This window comes from Akanthomyces muscarius, chromosome 5, assembly GCF_028009165.1.
Source record: "Akanthomyces muscarius strain Ve6 chromosome 5, whole genome shotgun sequence".
Classification (NCBI taxonomy): Eukaryota; Fungi; Ascomycota; class Sordariomycetes; order Hypocreales; family Cordycipitaceae; genus Akanthomyces; species Akanthomyces muscarius.
The window spans coordinates 2,630,221-2,648,537 of NC_079245.1; the positions used below are offsets into that span (position 1 = coordinate 2,630,221).

The 18,317-nt window shown below is 55.6% G+C and overlaps 7 protein-coding genes across 7 annotated transcripts; 5 read left to right on the forward strand and 2 right to left on the reverse strand.

Moving 5' to 3' along the window:
• Positions 1 to 445: 445 nt before the first annotated feature.
• LMH87_010177 (uncharacterized protein) lies at positions 446 to 3,388 on the reverse strand (the record flags this gene model as incomplete). Its single annotated transcript, XM_056197298.1, has 5 exons — positions 446 to 565; positions 643 to 687; positions 1,043 to 1,474; positions 1,527 to 3,066; positions 3,117 to 3,388. 5 exons carry the CDS (start codon positions 3,386 to 3,388, stop codon positions 446 to 448), a joined length of 2,409 nt encoding a protein of 802 aa, XP_056054361.1.
• Positions 3,389 to 3,895: 507 nt separating this feature from the next.
• Positions 3,896 to 5,680, forward strand: LMH87_010178 (uncharacterized protein; the record flags this gene model as incomplete). Its single annotated transcript, XM_056197299.1, has 4 exons — positions 3,896 to 3,898; positions 3,963 to 4,114; positions 4,190 to 5,564; positions 5,621 to 5,680. The coding sequence occupies 4 exons, from the start codon at positions 3,896 to 3,898 to the stop codon at positions 5,678 to 5,680; spliced, it is 1,590 nt and encodes a 529-aa protein (XP_056054362.1).
• Positions 5,681 to 5,957: 277 nt separating this feature from the next.
• On the forward strand, positions 5,958 to 6,956 carry LMH87_010179 (uncharacterized protein; the record flags this gene model as incomplete). Its single annotated transcript, XM_056197300.1, has 3 exons — positions 5,958 to 6,084; positions 6,136 to 6,192; positions 6,247 to 6,956. 3 exons carry the CDS (start codon positions 5,958 to 5,960, stop codon positions 6,954 to 6,956), a joined length of 894 nt encoding a protein of 297 aa, XP_056054363.1.
• Positions 6,957 to 10,438: 3,482 nt separating this feature from the next.
• On the forward strand, positions 10,439 to 12,639 carry LMH87_010180 (uncharacterized protein; the record flags this gene model as incomplete). Its single annotated transcript, XM_056197301.1, has 2 exons — positions 10,439 to 12,088; positions 12,136 to 12,639. The coding sequence occupies 2 exons, from the start codon at positions 10,439 to 10,441 to the stop codon at positions 12,637 to 12,639; spliced, it is 2,154 nt and encodes a 717-aa protein (XP_056054364.1).
• Positions 12,640 to 15,061: 2,422 nt separating this feature from the next.
• LMH87_010181 (uncharacterized protein) lies at positions 15,062 to 16,360 on the forward strand (the record flags this gene model as incomplete). Its single annotated transcript, XM_056197302.1, has 1 exon — positions 15,062 to 16,360. One exon carries the CDS (start codon positions 15,062 to 15,064, stop codon positions 16,358 to 16,360), a length of 1,299 nt encoding a protein of 432 aa, XP_056054365.1.
• A 490-nt stretch (positions 16,361 to 16,850) lies between these two features.
• Positions 16,851 to 17,781, forward strand: LMH87_010182 (uncharacterized protein; the record flags this gene model as incomplete). The annotated part of the gene is made up of 3 exons (XM_056197303.1): positions 16,851 to 17,103; positions 17,182 to 17,393; positions 17,491 to 17,781. 3 exons carry the CDS (start codon positions 16,851 to 16,853, stop codon positions 17,779 to 17,781), a joined length of 756 nt encoding a protein of 251 aa, XP_056054366.1.
• A 191-nt stretch (positions 17,782 to 17,972) lies between these two features.
• Positions 17,973 to 18,317, reverse strand: LMH87_010183 (uncharacterized protein; the record flags this gene model as incomplete). The annotated part of the gene is made up of 2 exons (XM_056197305.1): positions 17,973 to 17,990; positions 18,051 to 18,317. 2 exons carry the CDS (start codon positions 18,315 to 18,317, stop codon positions 17,973 to 17,975), a joined length of 285 nt encoding a protein of 94 aa, XP_056054367.1.

Genomic DNA, 18,317 nt, shown 5'->3' on the forward strand with positions numbered 1-18,317 from the left:
GATTTGTGGGATGGGCGGCGGGCTGTTACTGTTACAGCGGGTGCCAAGGTGGGCTGATGTGCGATGCAGCTTGCCAGCCCCCTATTGCGAGTTTTTTTTTTGGTGGTGCGACCTGCCTTGCGTGCTTGTACGGAGTACTCGGTAGGTACTAAGGTACCCAGGTAGGGACGGATCCAGGTACCAAAGTATTTATTAGGTACAAAGTGGCTGCGGCCTCGACAATTGCACGGCACTGTACTCCGTTCCAAGGTCTGATATATTTACTTTTTCAACCCTGCTAGGCCCTTATTTGTTTCCCATTTTCCCGCCCTCTATTTTCTCACATTTCTTTTCTTGTGGCCACCTCGTCACCCCCCCCCTGTACATTTAATGCAGGCTGGCATAGCCGGGTTCCAAGTTCTAACCGTGGCAAGCCCCGACCACGCAAGCCTCGCACACACAAAAATCAATCGTCTCCACAGCTCTCCCTCAAGCCTTTGCTGGTGCCAATGATGCCTTGAGCTTCCAGCGCGTTCCACAAGCGCCTGTTTCTTGAGGTAGGATCCGTCTTAGCTTGGCTGCCTGGCTGCCACAGCGGTTCTCACGGGTAACGTTAGTCAAGGTACATGTGCATTGCTGCAAAGCCAGCTTCCAGTGCCTTACCTCTCGAGTCGGCTGAACCGCGTCGTGCATAACATCCCAGGCATCCTGTTCCAAGCATGAGAAGATGCGTTCAGACAGAGTCTCTTCATGTTGTTTTTGTCGCATATCGCATCCGATCAAGTCAGCGTCACACATGGTCTTGACATGTCAGGCCCCGCCGCGGCGCTCGCATCGTCCCACGCCCTTTGGCATCGGCATCTTGTGCCACCACTAACACAACACTGCTCACAAATCTTTCAAATCCTTTTTTTCAAGTGTTTTTTTTGTCATATGTATAAATCATAACAAGAAATGTCTTCAAAGACGTCATTACTGAATCTCGCCGTATTCCGTCTTTTTTCTACCCGTACAGCAAAAAGTCACTCCATGTATATGCATGGTAAGCACCGCTTTAACCCACAATCTCCTCTGTCTCTTCAATCACCTCTTCCACAATCTCTTCGATTGTGCGCTCTTCTTGCCCCGATTCACCTGCACCCTCGATCTCCTTTGTCTTGGCCGCCAGCAACGCGGCGTGGGGGTCTTGCGGCAGGCCGAGCACCTCCCTCTCCTCGTTTAGGTCGGCCTCCACTTCCTCGCGCCACATGTACCACTCCTCGAGCATGCGGCGACGGGCCTCCACAACGGCCAAGTCGGCAGATGCGCCACGATCGGCATCTTCTTGCTCGAACACGCGGCTGTACTCGCGCAGGTTCTTGCGCACTTGCTTCTGCTCATCCTTGCTGAGCAGGGTAGCAGGCCGGGGGCGCCATTGGAACTGCTTGAACTTCTCGACAGGCTCTTCCCTAAGAACCTCTCCGCGGAAATCGTAGATGTGGTAGCCGTTTTCCATCTATAGAATTGTTAGTGACTGTTGGCTCATGAAGGCAAATGGAGAAACATACAGAGTGCTTCCAGGCAGATGCCCAGGTGGCAACGAAGCGACCGGACGGATCCCACTCAATGTCAGTGACACCATAGTGATCGCCAGTGTTCATCAGCTGCAGATTGGCGGTCAGGTCCTTGTCCGACTCGGGCTTCTCGCCCTCAAAGTCGAGGTCGAAGAAGTCGAGATCGGAGCTCTGCTGGTTACCAATCGTGGCAATAAGGACGAAACGACCTCTGGGGCACCAGTAGATGGCGTTGCTGTTCTTCTTGTCCAGCGTGCGCAGGTGCTTAAAGTTGCCAGCGACGGGACCCTTGGCCTTCTCGGGGCAGAAAAAGGCAACTGCTGTCTTGGGCGTGACGGCCGTGGCCGCGACAGGCTCTGTTGTGGTGATGATGGCGAAACGGTCGCCCTTGGGCTCCCAGGCAAAGTTGATGACAGTGTCCTTGATCGTGTCAACAACCTCGACGGGGACGCCCTTCTCCTTGATGCGGAAAATCTCCAGGGTCGTGGCCTGGGACTTCTTAGATTTGGAGTGACGGTCAACCTTGACGCACAGATAGGCGCCCTCAGATTGCCAGTGGAGCTTAGCATCACTGACACTGAAGAGGTTCAGACTACGGACAATTTCCCTGGAGGGAATGCTCATCAGGCTGACTTTGGCGGGGTTGCTGCCGATCTCGGGAGTCCAGAAACAGAACAGCTGCTCGTACGTCTTGATACCGTCGCGCTTGACCGTGGCGGGAGCCCAGTCAAAATCAACGACACTGTCAATCTTGATGGCCGTCTTGTCGAGAAGGTTCATGCGGGGAAGCTCGTAGACGGAGATGGACTGGCCAGGGTTCAGACGTGCGACATACTTGTCGTCGGCTGACCACTTGAAGGCGGGCCACTGAGGTTCCTTGGGCACGGGCTTGGCTTCCTCAGATTTGGCAGGCTCCAGGGTGGGGAAAGAACGGATAGGCATCTCAGACTCAATGTCCCAGATGACATAGTTCTTACCCTCATCGTCAGCGGTGAGGACGCCGTCGCCGCCATCCTCGGGCACCGAGATCGGCCGGGCAGACCATGTAACAAGGTACTTTTCGGTTGGCGAGAATGCAACGAGGTTGCAGTAGGGGTGGGGGAAGCGACCCATCTTCGACCAGGAGCTGCCGCCCCAAATCAGAACACCTTTCGAGTGAATCGACGTGAGGTAGCTACCCTGGGGCGACCACTGCAAAAAGGTCTCGGTCCAGTTCGCACGCTCAACAATGTTCTCCGGCTGGTCCTTTTCGTTGTTCCAAAAAACGCCGACGTTTTCAGCGCGATACATGACAAACTGGTCGCGGCCGCGGCCAGAGGGGTCCTTGAGCCACCATTTCAGGTGCTCACGCTTCTCGAAAGGAGGAATCTCGGGGGCGACGTATTCCTCCTTGATACGTCCTTCAGCGCCATATCGCTCGATGTCGCTAATCTTGTTTACTCGTAAAGTGTGTTTCTTATCGAGGGGAGTCATGTCAAGGGAGCGGACAGCAGCAGCAGCCTCGCTGGCGGACGAGTATTCGACGAAAACGAATCTGCACAACGTTAGTGGGACAGTCGTCAATAAAACAAGATGGTCACGAACCCTAGAGACTTTTCGTTATCACCCATGGGCATGTAAATAGAATCCTCACGGGCCTTTCCAACAGCGTTAAGCTTCTTGAGCAGAAACTTGACGAGCTTGGACTTTTGCTCCTCAGTAACGATGGGGAGACCGTCGACGACGACAAACGTGTCATAGCCCTTGTCGAGCTGGACATCGAAGCGCTCGCGGAGATCGGAAAAGTCAATGTCATCCTCATTGAACTCGTCGTCGTCGAGGTCCGCCTCGCGCAAATGATCAAAGGAAGGCGCCATGTTGTCGCGGTTGTGTTGCAAGCGAGGGGTCTGTCGACGATGCCCCGCTTTTGTCAATGTCGTAGGAAATTTACAGAACGAAGAGCTGTAAATATGCGGGTGGGCGTGTCAGGGTATATGTAGGCCGGGCTGCACGCGGTGGCAGAGTTTCGACAGTGCCAGGAGAATCCTCGTGCGGCGCGAATGTCGAATGTGGTGGCCGTGTCGTGCGTGGGGAGAAGATGCTGTTTTTTTTTGGTGATGCCCTGGCCTGGCGCAAATTTGGTGGTTCTCGACTTTCCGCAAAGTGTGCGGCGTGCGCGGAGAAGCGATCTTCCTTTGCCGGGCAGTTTGGCCAGCGAGGGGCAAGTCACGTGCAGGGGACTGATGGTGGGGTTGTGCCTGCAAGAGGCTGCTGGAAGCTCCAGAAAAAAAGGCTGCCTTCGATGAGCTTCGAGGGGCGGAGAGCACTGTGTTTCCAGCTTCACTTATTGCACACGATAGGCTATACCAACAGCAAAGCCTAAAATGGTACGATAGTAGCTGGACCTGGACTGCTATAGTGCAAGCGAACTAACGCCTGATTTTCCTCTAGTCGTTTGCACCTACACAAATCTTTCAGGAGGGGACCACCGAGGAAAAGGGTGAGAATGCGCGTCTCGCCGCCTTTGTCGGAGCCATTGCGGTTGGCGACCTGGTGAAGAGCACACTCGGCCCCAAGGGCATGGACAAGATTCTGCAGTCTGCGTAAGTCTTATATGCGAGTGAAGCGCTGTAGAGCTACTCTAGCTCGCGTTTGTATGCCGTCTAATACACCGACAGATCCACTGGTGAAATCATGGTTACCAACGACGGCGCCACCATTCTGAAGTCGATCGCCCTCGATAATGCTGCCGCCAAGGTCCTGGTCAACATCTCCAAAGTGCAGGATGACGAAGTCGGTGACGGCACAACATCCGTTGCCGTCCTCGCTGCCGAGTTGCTGCGCGAAGCCGAGAAGCTCGTCGACAAGAAGATTCACCCCCAGACCATTATCGAAGGATACAGAATAGCCAGCCAAGCCGCCCTCAAGGCCCTTGAGGCCTCCGCCGTCGACCATAGCAAGAATCCCGACGCTTTCCGCAAAGACCTCGTCTCCATTGCCCGCACGACCCTGAGCTCCAAAGTCCTCGCCCAGGACCGCGAGCATTTTGCCGAGCTCGCCACCGACGCCGTCCTCCGATTGAAGAAGTCGTCCGATCTCAGCCACATCCAGATCATCAAGAAGGCCGGCGGCAAGCTCAGCGACTCGTACCTTGACGAGGGCTTCATCCTGGACAAGAAAATTGGCGTCAACCAGCCCAAGCGCCTGGAAAAGGCCAAGATCTTGGTCGCCAACACTTCCATGGACACAGACAAGGTCAAGATTTTCGGCGCCCGCGTCAAGGTCGGGTCGACTTCTAAGCTTGCCGAGCTCGAAAGGGCCGAAAAGGACAAGATGAAGGCCAAGGTGGAGAAAATCAAGGCCCACGGCATCAACTGCTTCATCAACAGACAGCTGATCTACAACTGGCCCGAGCAGCTCTTCACTGATGCTGGCATCATGTCGATTGAGCATGCCGACTTTGACGGTATTGAGCGCCTGGCCCTCGTCACTGGTGGCGAGATTGCTTCTACCTTTGATCACCCCGACCAGGTCAAGCTGGGACAGTGCGACCTCATCGAGGAGGTCATTATTGGGGAGGACACTCTGATCAAATTCTCTGGCGTGTCTGCCGGCGAAGCTTGCACCATTGTTCTCCGTGGTGCCACCGAGCAGCTCCTGGATGAGGCCGAGCGCAGCCTGCACGATGCCTTGGCGGTCCTGTCGCAGACTGTCCGGGAGCCGCGCACCACTCTTGGAGGTGGCTGCGCTGAGATGTTGATGGCCAAGGCCGTAGAGGGTGCCTCTACAAGAGTCGAGGGCAAGCGCCAGATGGCGGTTAACAGCTTCGCCACTGCGCTGACGCAACTGCCCACCATTCTGGCCGACAACGCCGGTCTGGACTCGAGCGACCTGGTCGCCCGCCTGCGCAACGCTGTGTACAAGGGCATGTCTACATATGGTCTTGATCTGTCGACGCCGGGTGGTGGGCTTGCCGACATGCGGGATCTGGGTGTGATCGAAAGCTACAAGCTGAAGAGGGCGGTTGTGTCTTCCGCAAGCGAGGCTGCAGAGGTGAGTTTCACTTCCACTATGACGATATGACGCAATGATGTGCTAACAAAATACAGCTTCTACTTCGTGTTGACGATATCATTAGAGCTGCCCCGCGACGCCGTGAGCAGATGTAAAAAGGAGTAATGGATAAAAACAAAAGTAAAAATGGTATATTGTTGGAGAGCGGACATGAAATCTGTAATGATACCATAGATAGAGTGGAACAGCGAATGACGTGTATGCTCTGCAATGGTGCGGAACCAAAGGTCAAGTGAATGTTCAGATTGTGTTGACCGTGAGTGAATGCGTAGCGTGAGGGCAGTGGCTCGTGCCGTTTGTAGCCTCTCTTGCCAGGCTCGCTTCGTGCATCTGGGATCTTACAATAATTGTTCATCTAACAAACTACACACGATGGATATCATTGAAATCAGCTCGGATTCCGAGTCAGACTGCGTCGTCGGGCCGCAACCGCCCCCCAAGAGGTCATGGAAGACGGCATACAAGTCAAAAGTCAGAGAGGCACGAAGTGAAATTTTTGGTACGTCGTTCCTGGTCTGGACGCCAAAGCATGAACTAATATTGGACACAGCAGAGGAAAGCCTATCACTGCAGCAGAAGCGGAAGCTGACGGCAGAGAGGAGTCGAGGTACGCCGCAACATGAGGGCTACAACTTGGGCATGGCTAACGGGCACGGAATAGACCTACGAGTCGCGGCACAGAGAAAACGACATCAAGAACAGAAACAGATGCAAAGACAGCGACAGGAAGCCGCTCGCGAGACAAACATCGAAGTTGCCGTGGCAATGCTATCCGATGCAGGCGGCGAGTCAGCCAGCGAATCCTCCAACCCGCAACTATGGCAGCACGATGTGCCGAGCGATGCTCTCGTCGAGTCCTGCAACCTGCCTTTTCCGATGGCGGACTCGCTGCCCTCGTGCAATCACGCAGCACCAGCAGCATCACCCCCCTCCACGGATCGGCAGCCAGAGACGGCGGCTGTTGTTGCCCTCGCCAGAGAACCATTTCCTCAGGACCCGACATCGCCAACCGTCGCACAAGGCGAAACACTAGCCCCCGCATGCTCTGATCTGGAAGAAGAGAACCCCGGACTGCCAAGCCACGGCGTGTCAGATCCGTCTGGAGATGCTGCCCTGCAGCACATGTCGCCAAGACGATCTGCTGCGCAGACGGCAATACATCAGACGAGTCGCCGGCTGAAGGAGACGAGGCGAGAGAATGCTGCACCTACAGCGACGCCGCTACGAGCGGTCATGCTGCACTGGGGAAGGCTGTGGCAGCACCCGAGGCACCTTTATCAGTACTGGCTGAGCAGGCCGCTATTTCGGCGCGCCCAGCCGGCAGGCGGTCAGGGTAATACAGGAGGTTTAGACGGGACATTTACACGCTGAACGCCCATTGTGCGGCCCGGACCACCGGGATAGTCGACCGGCCGGTAGCACCGTTGGGGCGCGCGTGTCAGCTTGACGGCCGTGCAAGGGGGCGGCAGTAGAATCAAGGAACACAAACAATACAGGGAATATATTAGGAATGGAACTTTGCTTAGACGTCCTTTTTTTCTTCGAGGCTGACTAGAAGCCCGCGGATGGATTAGTCGACGCTTTCGCGTGGGCCAGACAAGGACAGGGGTGAGATATGTGGAAAGCCGAGTATCAAAGTTGGTAGCTTATAAAATTAGCGAAATTGCATGAAGCGGGCATGCCGAGCGTATTTCTGTGAGATTCTCAGCCTTGGGCCCGTCACTCTTGTGACGCTCATTCCATCAGTGGCATTGTATAGAAAGGTAGGTATTATGATGTGGGAGAGAATGTGCAGCGTCTCGGACGGGATTGCTTTGTCTTGCGCGTGCATGTCCAAAGAAGGTGTCTCAGGCGTGTCTGGCCATTGACGTTGGCGCGGGCCGATTGTGCGAGGGCGAACTGAGACAAGACAATCGGATAAAAATAGTAGATTGACGCAGTGGGATAATCGAGGAGAGCAAGATTGCCAAGAAGCGAGGCAGGAAAGCCAGGTAGAGGCGTATATAGGACGATGAGGACATTAGCGGCCGCTGCCAGGGCAAGTGCATGCATCCATGCAGAAAGGCAGGCGGTTAACCGAGCAGTGCAATCAAGGAGGGTTACTGTCAGAGTCCGGTATGCGAACCACTTCTAACTTGACAATTCCATTTCTTCAGGTTGTTGTAAAACGCGCGCGGCATCAGCATGGCCACACAGAACTTGCGACACAATCTCCTAATTCAGATATCCGAGGCCCCAGGCTCTGGGAAGAGCACCATGGCAAAACTACTTTCGAGATCCGTCGGAGGTGTCGCCCTTGATCATGATGTGTTACGATCGTCGTTTCTTGATGCTGGCTTTGAATTCGAGCGGGCGGCCGGCCTTGCATATAACCGGCAATTTACACTCGCGGAGGATTCCATGCAGTCGGGCACGAGTGTGATTATTGACAGCACCTGCAACTTTCCTCAGGTTCTCGAGCAGGGCGCTGCGCTGGACGAAAAATACGGATATACCTACTGGTATGTCGAGTGCCGGGTAGTAGATGTTGATGTCTTGGACGAGCGCCTACGTGCCCGGAAGCCAATGACAAGCCAGCGGAGCGGCGTGGACAGGCCGCCAAGGGACGCGCCAACGTCGAGCGACGACCAAGATGGCCGGGCACTTTTTGCAAGGTGGATTGAGGATCCGTGCCGGCCAGGAGACAATGTGATTATTGTTGACGCTACAGGAGAGCCAGAGATGCTACGTGACGATATACTGAGACGAATCTTGGGTACATTGGCCGGAATGGGGGCTTCCACCGAGGCTCAACAACGCACACCGTTGACATGATGGCGCGGATGTGACTTTATCCCGAATCAAGTTTATTTTTTTTTTAACTCTGAGCTGGCAACTGATCCATGGTGCAATCATGACAGCAGCTGGCTGATCGGCGCAACTACTGGTAGCCGATGGGCGAGATCAGCGGAGATGGGGCGGAAGAGTTCTAGACCAAGACGGGGAGGGAAGGGAAGGGCATTAGAGTTGCCAAATTCAGCGAGCATCCACTGCGGCCTAAGGCGCAAAAAATTACATATAATCTGCATGTGCAGAAGGCAATTCCATGGGGAGGATACGCCGACAAGGGGGAAGACAAACAAGGCATCGTTGGCTTAGAAGTGCTGGCATAATGAGGGTACATTGAATAACTCATGATTTGTATTCAAATCAGGAAACACGCACAGCAGAAGCTGACGGTTTGGGAACCTTCCGGCGCCGGATAGAGCGGTGCGTCGATGAACAATGTCACCATCCATGGTTCGATAGGAGAGGAACAGGCTGGGGTGGCTTGCACGGGCGCCACTTGTTCTGTAGCGCCGGCCCCTTTGGGAGGGAAAAGGAGAATTTTCTTGACAAACTATATTTAATCAGTGGGCGCGAAGGAGAATCCTACCAGGACGGAGTAGAGATGGAGCGAGTTGGGAGTAGCCAAGGACTCGAAGCCAATGGCATGCCACCACCAGCATCTTGCTAGCGGCATGAGGCTGGCGCCAGCGGGTTGTCTAGCGTCGGATCGCGGTGCAGAGACTGAGACTGGTACTCCTGGGAGACATTCGGTTGCAAGTCTACTGGTAGCAAGGCAGCGCCGTCTATCCGTCCCTAGTACTGAGTCGTTCTCAGTTGGCTACAAAGGTTGCAATCTTGGACGCACTAACAGATTTGGTGCACGTTGAGTGGCCCCCCCTAATAAACTGGAGCGCTAATTATATTTAGAGGAGGAGGGGGGGCGGCAGGGGGCTGCTTACACCGGTTGCAGCGCAGGTACCGGTAGGTGCAGCATAGATATCGAGCGAAGCGAGGGCCGCGAGCGCAGCGAGGAAAAAGAGACAGAGAAAAAAAGGCGGGAGAGAAGAGAAGAGGGGGGAATAAACAGAGACACGCGATCTATTGTTATGTCGAGACAGTTTGTCCTTGGCCAACTGGTACTGGCATGCTGCTTGCTATTTTGATTCCCGCGCCATGGAGGACTGGAGGACTGGAGGACTGGCCCGGGCGCGATGTGCTAAACCTCTCTGGGGGAGAACATTCTGTGGGCTCCAGCGGGCTCCAGCGAGGCGCGTGCTGACCCCGCCGCTGAAGCTGAGGTACCTGTCGCTGCTTGGGGCGCTGTGGCGGTACCTGTGATGTTTTTTTTCTCTTACGGCAAGCCTTGCTTCGCTCGATTACTGGCACGGTGCCTGAACTGGGTGGAATCACACTACAGCTCGGCAGGGCTACAGTGGCGACAGGGCACGAGGGGGACCAGCTGCAGCAGTACCCAGCGCCTGGCAAGCAATCAACACGCGGAGGCAAGACCACTGACCGACCCCCTGTGCCCTGTTGTCTGTTCTGTCTGCCTGCCTACCACAGCCGGCTTCCTCTCTCTTCCCTGCTCCGCCGCACGCTATCAGAGCCGGCGCCCATGCTAACCAACGTGAACACACCCCGTCATCGAAAACTCTCGCCGCCCTCTCCCCTGGTCCGTTCACACGTCCTCTCTTTTGCTTCACCTGTCGTTATTTTCTTACCCGTTCACTTCGTTTTCATCACATCGCCAATCGACTGGATCCCACTCTCTTTATCCCGTCTACTCGCCGCATTTTTTCCACGTCCCTGGTCCATCCACCGCGGTTGTCACTCGCTCGCGCCGCTTGCCCCTGTCTTGCACTCGACTCGACCCCTCGGACGCTGTCAGCTCCCGCTCGCTGTCCGCCCTCACACGCCACGCTTCGCACGCCGGTCCTACGTCTCATCATCGATCCTGTGCTTCTCGAAACGTCTATTTCTCTTCTCCCGGGTCTCACCACCAATTCATCATATATAATACGTCTTTTACAGCCTGAAATGTGGCCATGAGCTCCACCTACGCGGTCGGCACCATGCTGCAAAGTCCTGGCTCTCCCCCAGGCATGACAACCTCCAAAAGCTCCAAGTCGTCGTCCTTTCACTCCCTCACCAGCGACGACGGCAGTGTCCTCGCCGACATTGGCCACTTTGAGGACATTGGCCTCGACGACGAGCACGGCACCACTCCAAAGGCCTCGACGCAGATCCTCACCCGTCGCATCACATCGCCGCCAACAAGCATCAACATCCCATCCCCGGCCGGACGCACCCTCGCCGCCGGTAATCGAAGGGCGCCTGCACCAAGACGCTCATTCCCTAATCTTCGAAATAATGTATATTCCTCCAACCCGCGCAACACCAGCACGGCCGCCCTAACAGCCGACCCCCGTCCCATTACGCTGAAGAAAGGCTATTCTACCACCTCGTTGCCCCAGGCCCATCGCCAGCGCAGCATCAGCCCGGGCCTGTCGAGCCCAGCCCGCGACACAATCTACCCTCCTCGCTCACGCCGAGGCAGCTGGCAGGCCAATAACGATCGCAAGTCCATCTCCGACCTCGAGCGCGAGTGTGACGAGGACGAGGGCGACGACATCCCCGACGGTCTTGTCCTGGACAATGTCCCCATCTCCCCTCGCCCGCAGCATGAACGCCCCCCTAGCAGAGCGCCCTCTACCAGCACCTCTCCCGAGAGAACGACAAAGGACCGAGTCCGTAGCATCGGCAATGGCACGCCTGCCGTGGCCCAAGCACAGGGCTCGCTGCGATCCCCTACCTGGAAATCAGACGCAGAGAAGCGTCCAACGAGTCCCATGAAGACGCGCGCCCACAGCTGGAATCTGGCTCATGCCGAGCTCAATGCCGAAGCCCGAGCTCTTACGGAGAAGCTCGAGGAGCATGCCGACGAAGTCGAAGAAGTCGAGTCGCGTCGTCCCTCTACCGTTCGTCCCAACACATGGGCCTCGTCTCAAACGCAAGATTATGCATACGACCGCAAGGAGCGCGGCAAGTCCTCTACGCCTGAACTGCCTCCCCTGCGCCGGACCGACAACATGGTTGACCCGCTGCCCATCTCCAAGGAAAAGGAGGCCGTTCTTAGCCGAACGCGACCTTCCTGGCTTCCGCCCAAAGACCCGGCCGAGGAGCGTCGCCATGTCAAGCAGTACCAGAAAATGATGGCAGCTAGCGTCAGGGCCGACGAGCGCCGTGAAGCCGCCAGAAGAGCCAGGACGACACATCGTGACAACAACGCCGAGACTCTGATGCACCTCTGGGAAGAAGACATCATCCCGCGCTGGAACGATGCTATTCGTGAGCGTCGGACTCGCGACATGTGGTGGCGCGGAATTGCCCCTCGCAGCCGAGGAGCTGTCTGGTCCAAGGCTATCGGCAACGAACTTGGGCTGTCGGCCGCCTCTTTCCAGGCCGCCCTCGGTCGCGCTCACGACGTGGAGCAGCGCATCAAGGAGGACAAGGCGGAAGAGGGTGACGAGGAAAAGGCCAAGTGGTTCGAAGATATCCGCAAAGCGGCTTCAGAGAGCACCTGGACCGAGCTTCGCATCTTTCAGGCCGGAGGTCCCCTTCACATGGCTCTTGTCGACGTGCTCTCTGCGTACTCCATGTACCGCGTCGATATCGGCTATGTGCCTGGTTGTAACGTATGTACACCCCAACCCAGTTTGCTTCGCCCTACTAACCTGTGCAGACTATCGCTGCGCTTTTGCTGCTTAATTTGCCCGACGCCGGGAGCGCCTTTGTCGCCCTCGCGAACATCCTCAACCGACCACTGCCGCTATCCTTTCAGACATCTGACGCTACCGCCCAGGTGTCTGCCTACAACCTCGTCCTGCGCACTCTCAGCCACAAGTCGCCCACGCTGCACGACCACCTCACCACCGCCGTCCCGGACCTCATACCGGAGCTATATCTGAGTGACATTTTCTCGAGCATCTTTACCAGCCTGCTTGCGATTGACGAGGCCGCCCGCCTCTGGGACGTGTACGTCTTTGAAGGCGATTCGCTGCTCGTCCGCGCCGCCGTGGCTATTTTGCTCGAGCGCGAGATGGCCCTGCTCGGCAGCAAGACGCCGGATGAAGTCTGGGCCGTCATGTCCAAGGCCTCGACCAACAGCACCGCGCCGCGTGCGGTGGGCGAGATTGGTGCCGAGGACAAGTTTATCCAGGCTGTCCGCAACGCAGGCAAGGGATAAACTTGCAAACGCCAACATATGAATGAACACCATGTCACAAAAAGCAACAGCAAGATAGAACGGAACATTTTTTGGGAAAATCATTTTTGGAATACTCCACGGCGTTTTTTTTTCTGGTTTGGGCTCGACTCGGATTTTGGCTTCTGCTGAAAGTCAAAGATTGGTACACAGAAACCATTGAAAAGCACATATCGTCTCATAACATATACACAACACACAACACACACATACTCTCTCAGCATTCAAGACATTTCAGCCGAGTCCCTCTGCGGGCTCGTGGGACGCTGGTATATCGTGATAACAATTAATCTTCTTCTAGCACAACTACTGGTTGGCCATTTCTTTTCTTCACTTCTTGAACTTTAACTTTGGGGGATTTGTTTGGGTGGATTTATTAGTTGTGGTGAGCCATGACGGGACTGTATAGTAGTGGTATATATATACATATATATGCAAATATATGAGATATGGGTTCGAATGCCAAGTACTTTGACATGGTATCACGGGAACAGTACTGCTTGCGGTTTGTTTTATTTCGAGCAAATCACGATCGCGATCTTACGAGGCAGCTTATTTGAAGCTAGTACGGGCGCGGGAGATCTGACCGAGGCCAACGGGCATTCAGCTTCAAGATGATGGTGGCTATCCTGTCCTTTGCTGAAGATGAATCATTGCGGAAAGCATTAACATTTTGTCTGGACAAGAAACCGTCGTATCTTGAAGCTGTAGAGCGGTCTTGTGATGTTGTTCTTGAATGACTATCAAACCTGGAGACTCCATCGGCCATCATTGTGCTCTGCCAAACGCTGGAGCCAGAAAGGCTATCAAAGGACAATGATGTACAAAGAAGTCACCGAATCAGATAGATAATGGTTCAAGAACAAACGTCACCGCAACCCCTCCCCCATCTCGATACCGTTGCTTCGTAACGGACTCCTCCACTCTGTCCGCACTGCGAATTTGTAAGTCCTCCGCTTTTGGACTATTCCTCCACTCCATCCGCGCAGCGAATTCGTTAGTCCTCCAGGGGTCGCTTCCATGGCATGAAGCTGTGATTCCTTCTAATCGATTTGTCCTCGAATTGCTGGCATTGACGTTGTTGATGTTGTGCGCCATGTCGATGCTTTTACGAGAAGAATTTCCTGCATGGGTCTCTCCCGTGGTGATCCGTACTCATAATCAGATTGAAAAGCTGTCACAGGCTTGCAGCATCGCCGACTGAGGGGTTTGCGGGGTAAAATCAGTTCGACAAAGAGACTGGTTCGTGCGACATTGGAACCATCCATACTTCATCGAGCAAAACGGGTAATAAAAAAACACAAAGTACACCATTGCTCGGCCCTCGATCAAAATTCCATGAGCTCGCACAGCGCTCTCGTCGCTGCGGCAGCTGCACACAGGCGAAAAAGTAATGGCTGAATCAACTGCGCTCATTCACCACCAATTCTACCCGAACCATGCAAGAGACCGGGAATTGAGGCGCGATTTCGGTAAGCGCGTATCCCCAGCCGTGTTCTTCTCGCTGACCGAACCCTTTGTCGAGAAGTGATTGGACTGGACACACCGATGTGCTGCCATTAGCCGCCGTGATGATTAGTACGGCTCATTACCTTGGGGTGAACGACTCGATGCAACGGGCAAACTCACCAGGACTTCGTATAGGATGTACAGAGGCACTTCGATCTCCGTAGCTGTATCTTTCCGTCAATGCAACTGTCCATTGCTCCAGCGCCCCTCAGCCACTGATTTCCGGTAGCTATGTCGCTCATCTACTGGCATTTTTGTGTCCTAGGGTAAATCCTCCGAACTGCTACTATATAAGTCTCGTCTTCTTGTTTACCAGATATTGCTCTTTTCAAACTATCTCGATGCACCTCTCGGTTATAGCATCAATGCCGCTTCGAGTTACGATCGTCGAGAGAGTACCCCAACAACCTGCTGGGCGCTACCTTTGCCTCCCTCGTAAACGCTGAATCCAGAAGTCCTCGTGCACTTGGAACTGTTTTGCCCAAGGCTAGAAAACTTTAGCTGCGAACCTGGGCGAGAGTGGGAGAACGACATTCAAGTGATGCAGACGGACCCTGGTATAACCTAGCATTTTCTTCTCGCATCTCAGAATTTCTATTGAGCTTGTGCTAACATGATGACTTTCTCAAAGCATCCTGCCGCAGCGTGATTCGTCACGTGGGTGTGACAAGAGCTGCAGCTGCGGGCGCGCTCCGAGAGAACCTTTGTATGACGGGGGGCCGAACGGGGTGATTCGCTCCAACTTATCTCCTTCCCCCCGAGATCGGGTGCTACAGACTGCGAAATAAACTCGCCGAACCCAAAAAGCGTGGGCGTGATACATTAGGCGTGTAAGCCGACTGCGCACCGTCCGCTTCCCTTTGCGACTTACACACCTACGCCGACGACACTAGCCATGCCCAACTCTGGGTACACGCACGGCGACACGCCACAAAAGGCCATGGTCCGAGGCGCACTGTCGTACATGCGAGCCACGGGTCTTGCGATGAACAAGACGGCCGTCTTTCGTCATTTCGGTCTGTCGCGAGCCCAGGGCTACTCGGCCATTACCGCCGCGACGACGCGTGCGCAGGAGCCCGACTGGGTTGAATCCCGGGGCCGCCCGGCCAAGATTTCCAAGGCGGTGCTCCGGTTCCTCGAGTATCTGCTGTGGAACGATCTCGGGACCGAGCTTGACGAGACACTGCTGGAGAGGGCCTGGCGGGAAGCGTCTCAGGACAGTGGCATCATGACGACGGAAGAAGGTGGAGAGGATGAGCGAACGACGGCAGCAAGGGCCTTTGTCAACATTGACGGGCCGACGTGGGAGAGCATGATGCGTCAGGGTAGGGCGTTTGGACTGCAAGCAACGTACAATGCGCGAACGATGCGGCGCGCCATGGGCACGCTGCTGTATCGGCGCTGTCTGCGCTGCGAGGACACGTGGGTGAATCCCCGACACAAGGCGGCTCGGCTGGAATATGCCAAGGCCAAGCTCGAGGCCCTACCCGACGCTGAGGACTGGAAGCGCGTGCGGTTTAGCGGGGAGCTGCACTTTGGATTTGGCCTGGACGGCAGAATGCGGCTGCTCCCGCGCCCGGGCGAAAAGTACGCCTGCCCCTCGTGCCAGATGCAGACAGAGGAGCAGCAGCAAAAGGAGCACTCGCCGTCGGATTGGGACCGGGACATTCGCCGCGTGCACGCCTGGGCAGCCGTTGGACAGGGATATCGTAGCGAGCTCGTGTTTTACGACGAGCAGACGGGCGCCAAGTCGCTCGGCCTCATGACGCCGGCCGCGTACCGCGACGTCGTCCTCGAGCAGCATGTGCAGAGCTGGCCCGTGGGCGAGACCACCGCTGACGAAGCCGAGGCGGAGGAAGTGCTGGTGGCATGGGAGGAGGACTATGATCCGCACGCCGCAGGGGGCAACGCGATTGACAAGGCCGCCGAGGCGTGGAAGGACGCGCGACGGCTGCGACGGCACCGGGGCTGCGCGGACGCGCCGGACCTGTGCCCGCTGGACGTCGTTTTCCCGCCCGGAAAGATGTGGACCGTCAAGATGCCGTTGACGGACTGGGAGCCGGCGACGCTGCAGCGTGCGGCACGCGAGGCGTGGGCGGCGGTTGACCAGGGGAGGGTGAATCTGTGGGTGGAGCTGATGCCGCAGAGGCTGGGCAAGGTTGTGGAGGAGGTCGGGGCCATGGTGCCGTGGTAGTTTGTATATTCTTGACTTAGTTTTGAACTCACGTAGTAGCATAGCTCGCATTGTGAATTGAAATGAATGGATATTGGACAGAACCATGGCGAGAGTACGGAGTTTGGAGTTGGAGATTTGTCTTTATTCCGGATCATCCTCCGATGAGATGGCTCCACTTGCCGAGTTGGGTAACTCATGATGTGTGATGACGCGGGCCCTGGGCAATGACTTCATACGGACTGATAAGAGTAGCTACGGGAATGAAAGGGAGCTTTGGGCCATTTTGAGGGCCAATGATTGGAGAGATGATCGATTTCGCCGTGGGTGGTGGTGTTGGTGGTGTAAGCCGGGTTTACGCTATAGTGCGGGCTTATATTTCCGGAGTGTAAACTCCGGAGCCAGGAGTATAAAGCGGCCGACTCGTGAGCTGAAGAAATGAATTGAGTTTTAGAAAAAAGAGCAAGTATAATTCGCGCAAGCTTTATTTTCGTTGAATCCAGCATCTATCATGATTGTCACTCTGGTCACCGGCGGCAACAGAGGCATCGGTTACGCCATTGTCAAGCTCCTGGCCGCTCGCCTGGCATCACCTACCATCATTATCGGCTGCCGCGACGTTGCAGCAGGAAAAAGGGCGGTTGATGAGCTACGCGGTGAGGGAATGAAGGCCGATCTCGACGTGGTCAGGATGGACATTGAGGACGACAACGCTATCCAGGAGGCTGTGGCAGTTGTAAGCCAGAAATACGGCAAGCTCGACTGTCAGTTTTCCATTCGATAGACAGAGAGAGGGAGAGAGAAAGAAGGAGAAAGAGTGCAGAAAATCTGATGCAGCATAGATCTTGTCAATAACGCGGCTCGAGTTACGCGGCCAGAGTCGGAAAAATTCGAAGACATCCGCCGCGCCGCCAACGAGGTGTACAACAACGGCGTCACGTCCAACGAAGTCGTGACGCGCGCGTTTCTACCGCTCCTCCGAAAGGCAACTAGTCCACGCGTGGTCATGGTCTCGAGCGCCCGAGGCAGCATCGGCATGACGGCCGCCAAGCAGGTGAGCCAGCTCCAGAGTCGAGGCACCAGCCGCGCCGCGTTTCCTTTTCACAATTCTTCGAGGGCAGAGGAAGAGATACTGACAGCGACGGATGCAGCTCCCGCCGGCCGCTGTGGTGAGCTACTGCGTGAGCAAGGCCGCGCTCAACATGCTCACGCTGCATCTACAGCTGGAAGAGGACAGCCGAGGAGACGGCGAGGCCAGGGTCGGGTACTGGGCGGTGAGCCCCGGACACTGCAACACGGCGTTCAACGGGTTCAAAGGCAGAAAGAAGCCGGAAGAGGGCGCAGAGATGGTGGCGCGATTGCTGGAGGCGGAGGCGGGAGAGTTTGAGGCTGGCACATTTTGGCAGTACGAGGATGGGGTGCTGGAAGAGGTGAAGTGGTAGACGGTGATGTTGGTGGACAGCCACTGGTCATACTAGCAGAGAAGTGCAGGGGAATAATAATTCAGGGCCTAGTTTGAGTAGTTTGAAGGATATGCACCAAGCTATTGCTTCCAACACCCTCTATTCGCCTCATTCCATGTGCTGTCCGTCCATCGTCTTGTCTAACAAGGCGCGACCCTGCACCACAGACATCACATGAGATAGAAGAGCTTAGTCGCGGCAGAGGCCGTCAGCAAAGCCGGTCTTGAGGAAGAAAAATTACAACTTGCCATGTGCTTCAAATATTGCTTGAGCAGATGAATTGCCCGAAAAATTATCTGAAACGACATGAAGTCGGGCAGCATCTTGCAAGTCGCGCACGTGCCTAGCGTGTGTCGAGAGGACGTCGAGATCGGCAGCCAGGCCGAGATGGACCTTGGGAGCGAGCACATGTACGCATCAGACGGACCGGGGACGCTAGCCTGAAGAAAGAGAGCCATGCGGGCTTTTCCCCAGAGGATGTGAGAGCCGTCAAGCTGGTGTTGACTATTGCGCAT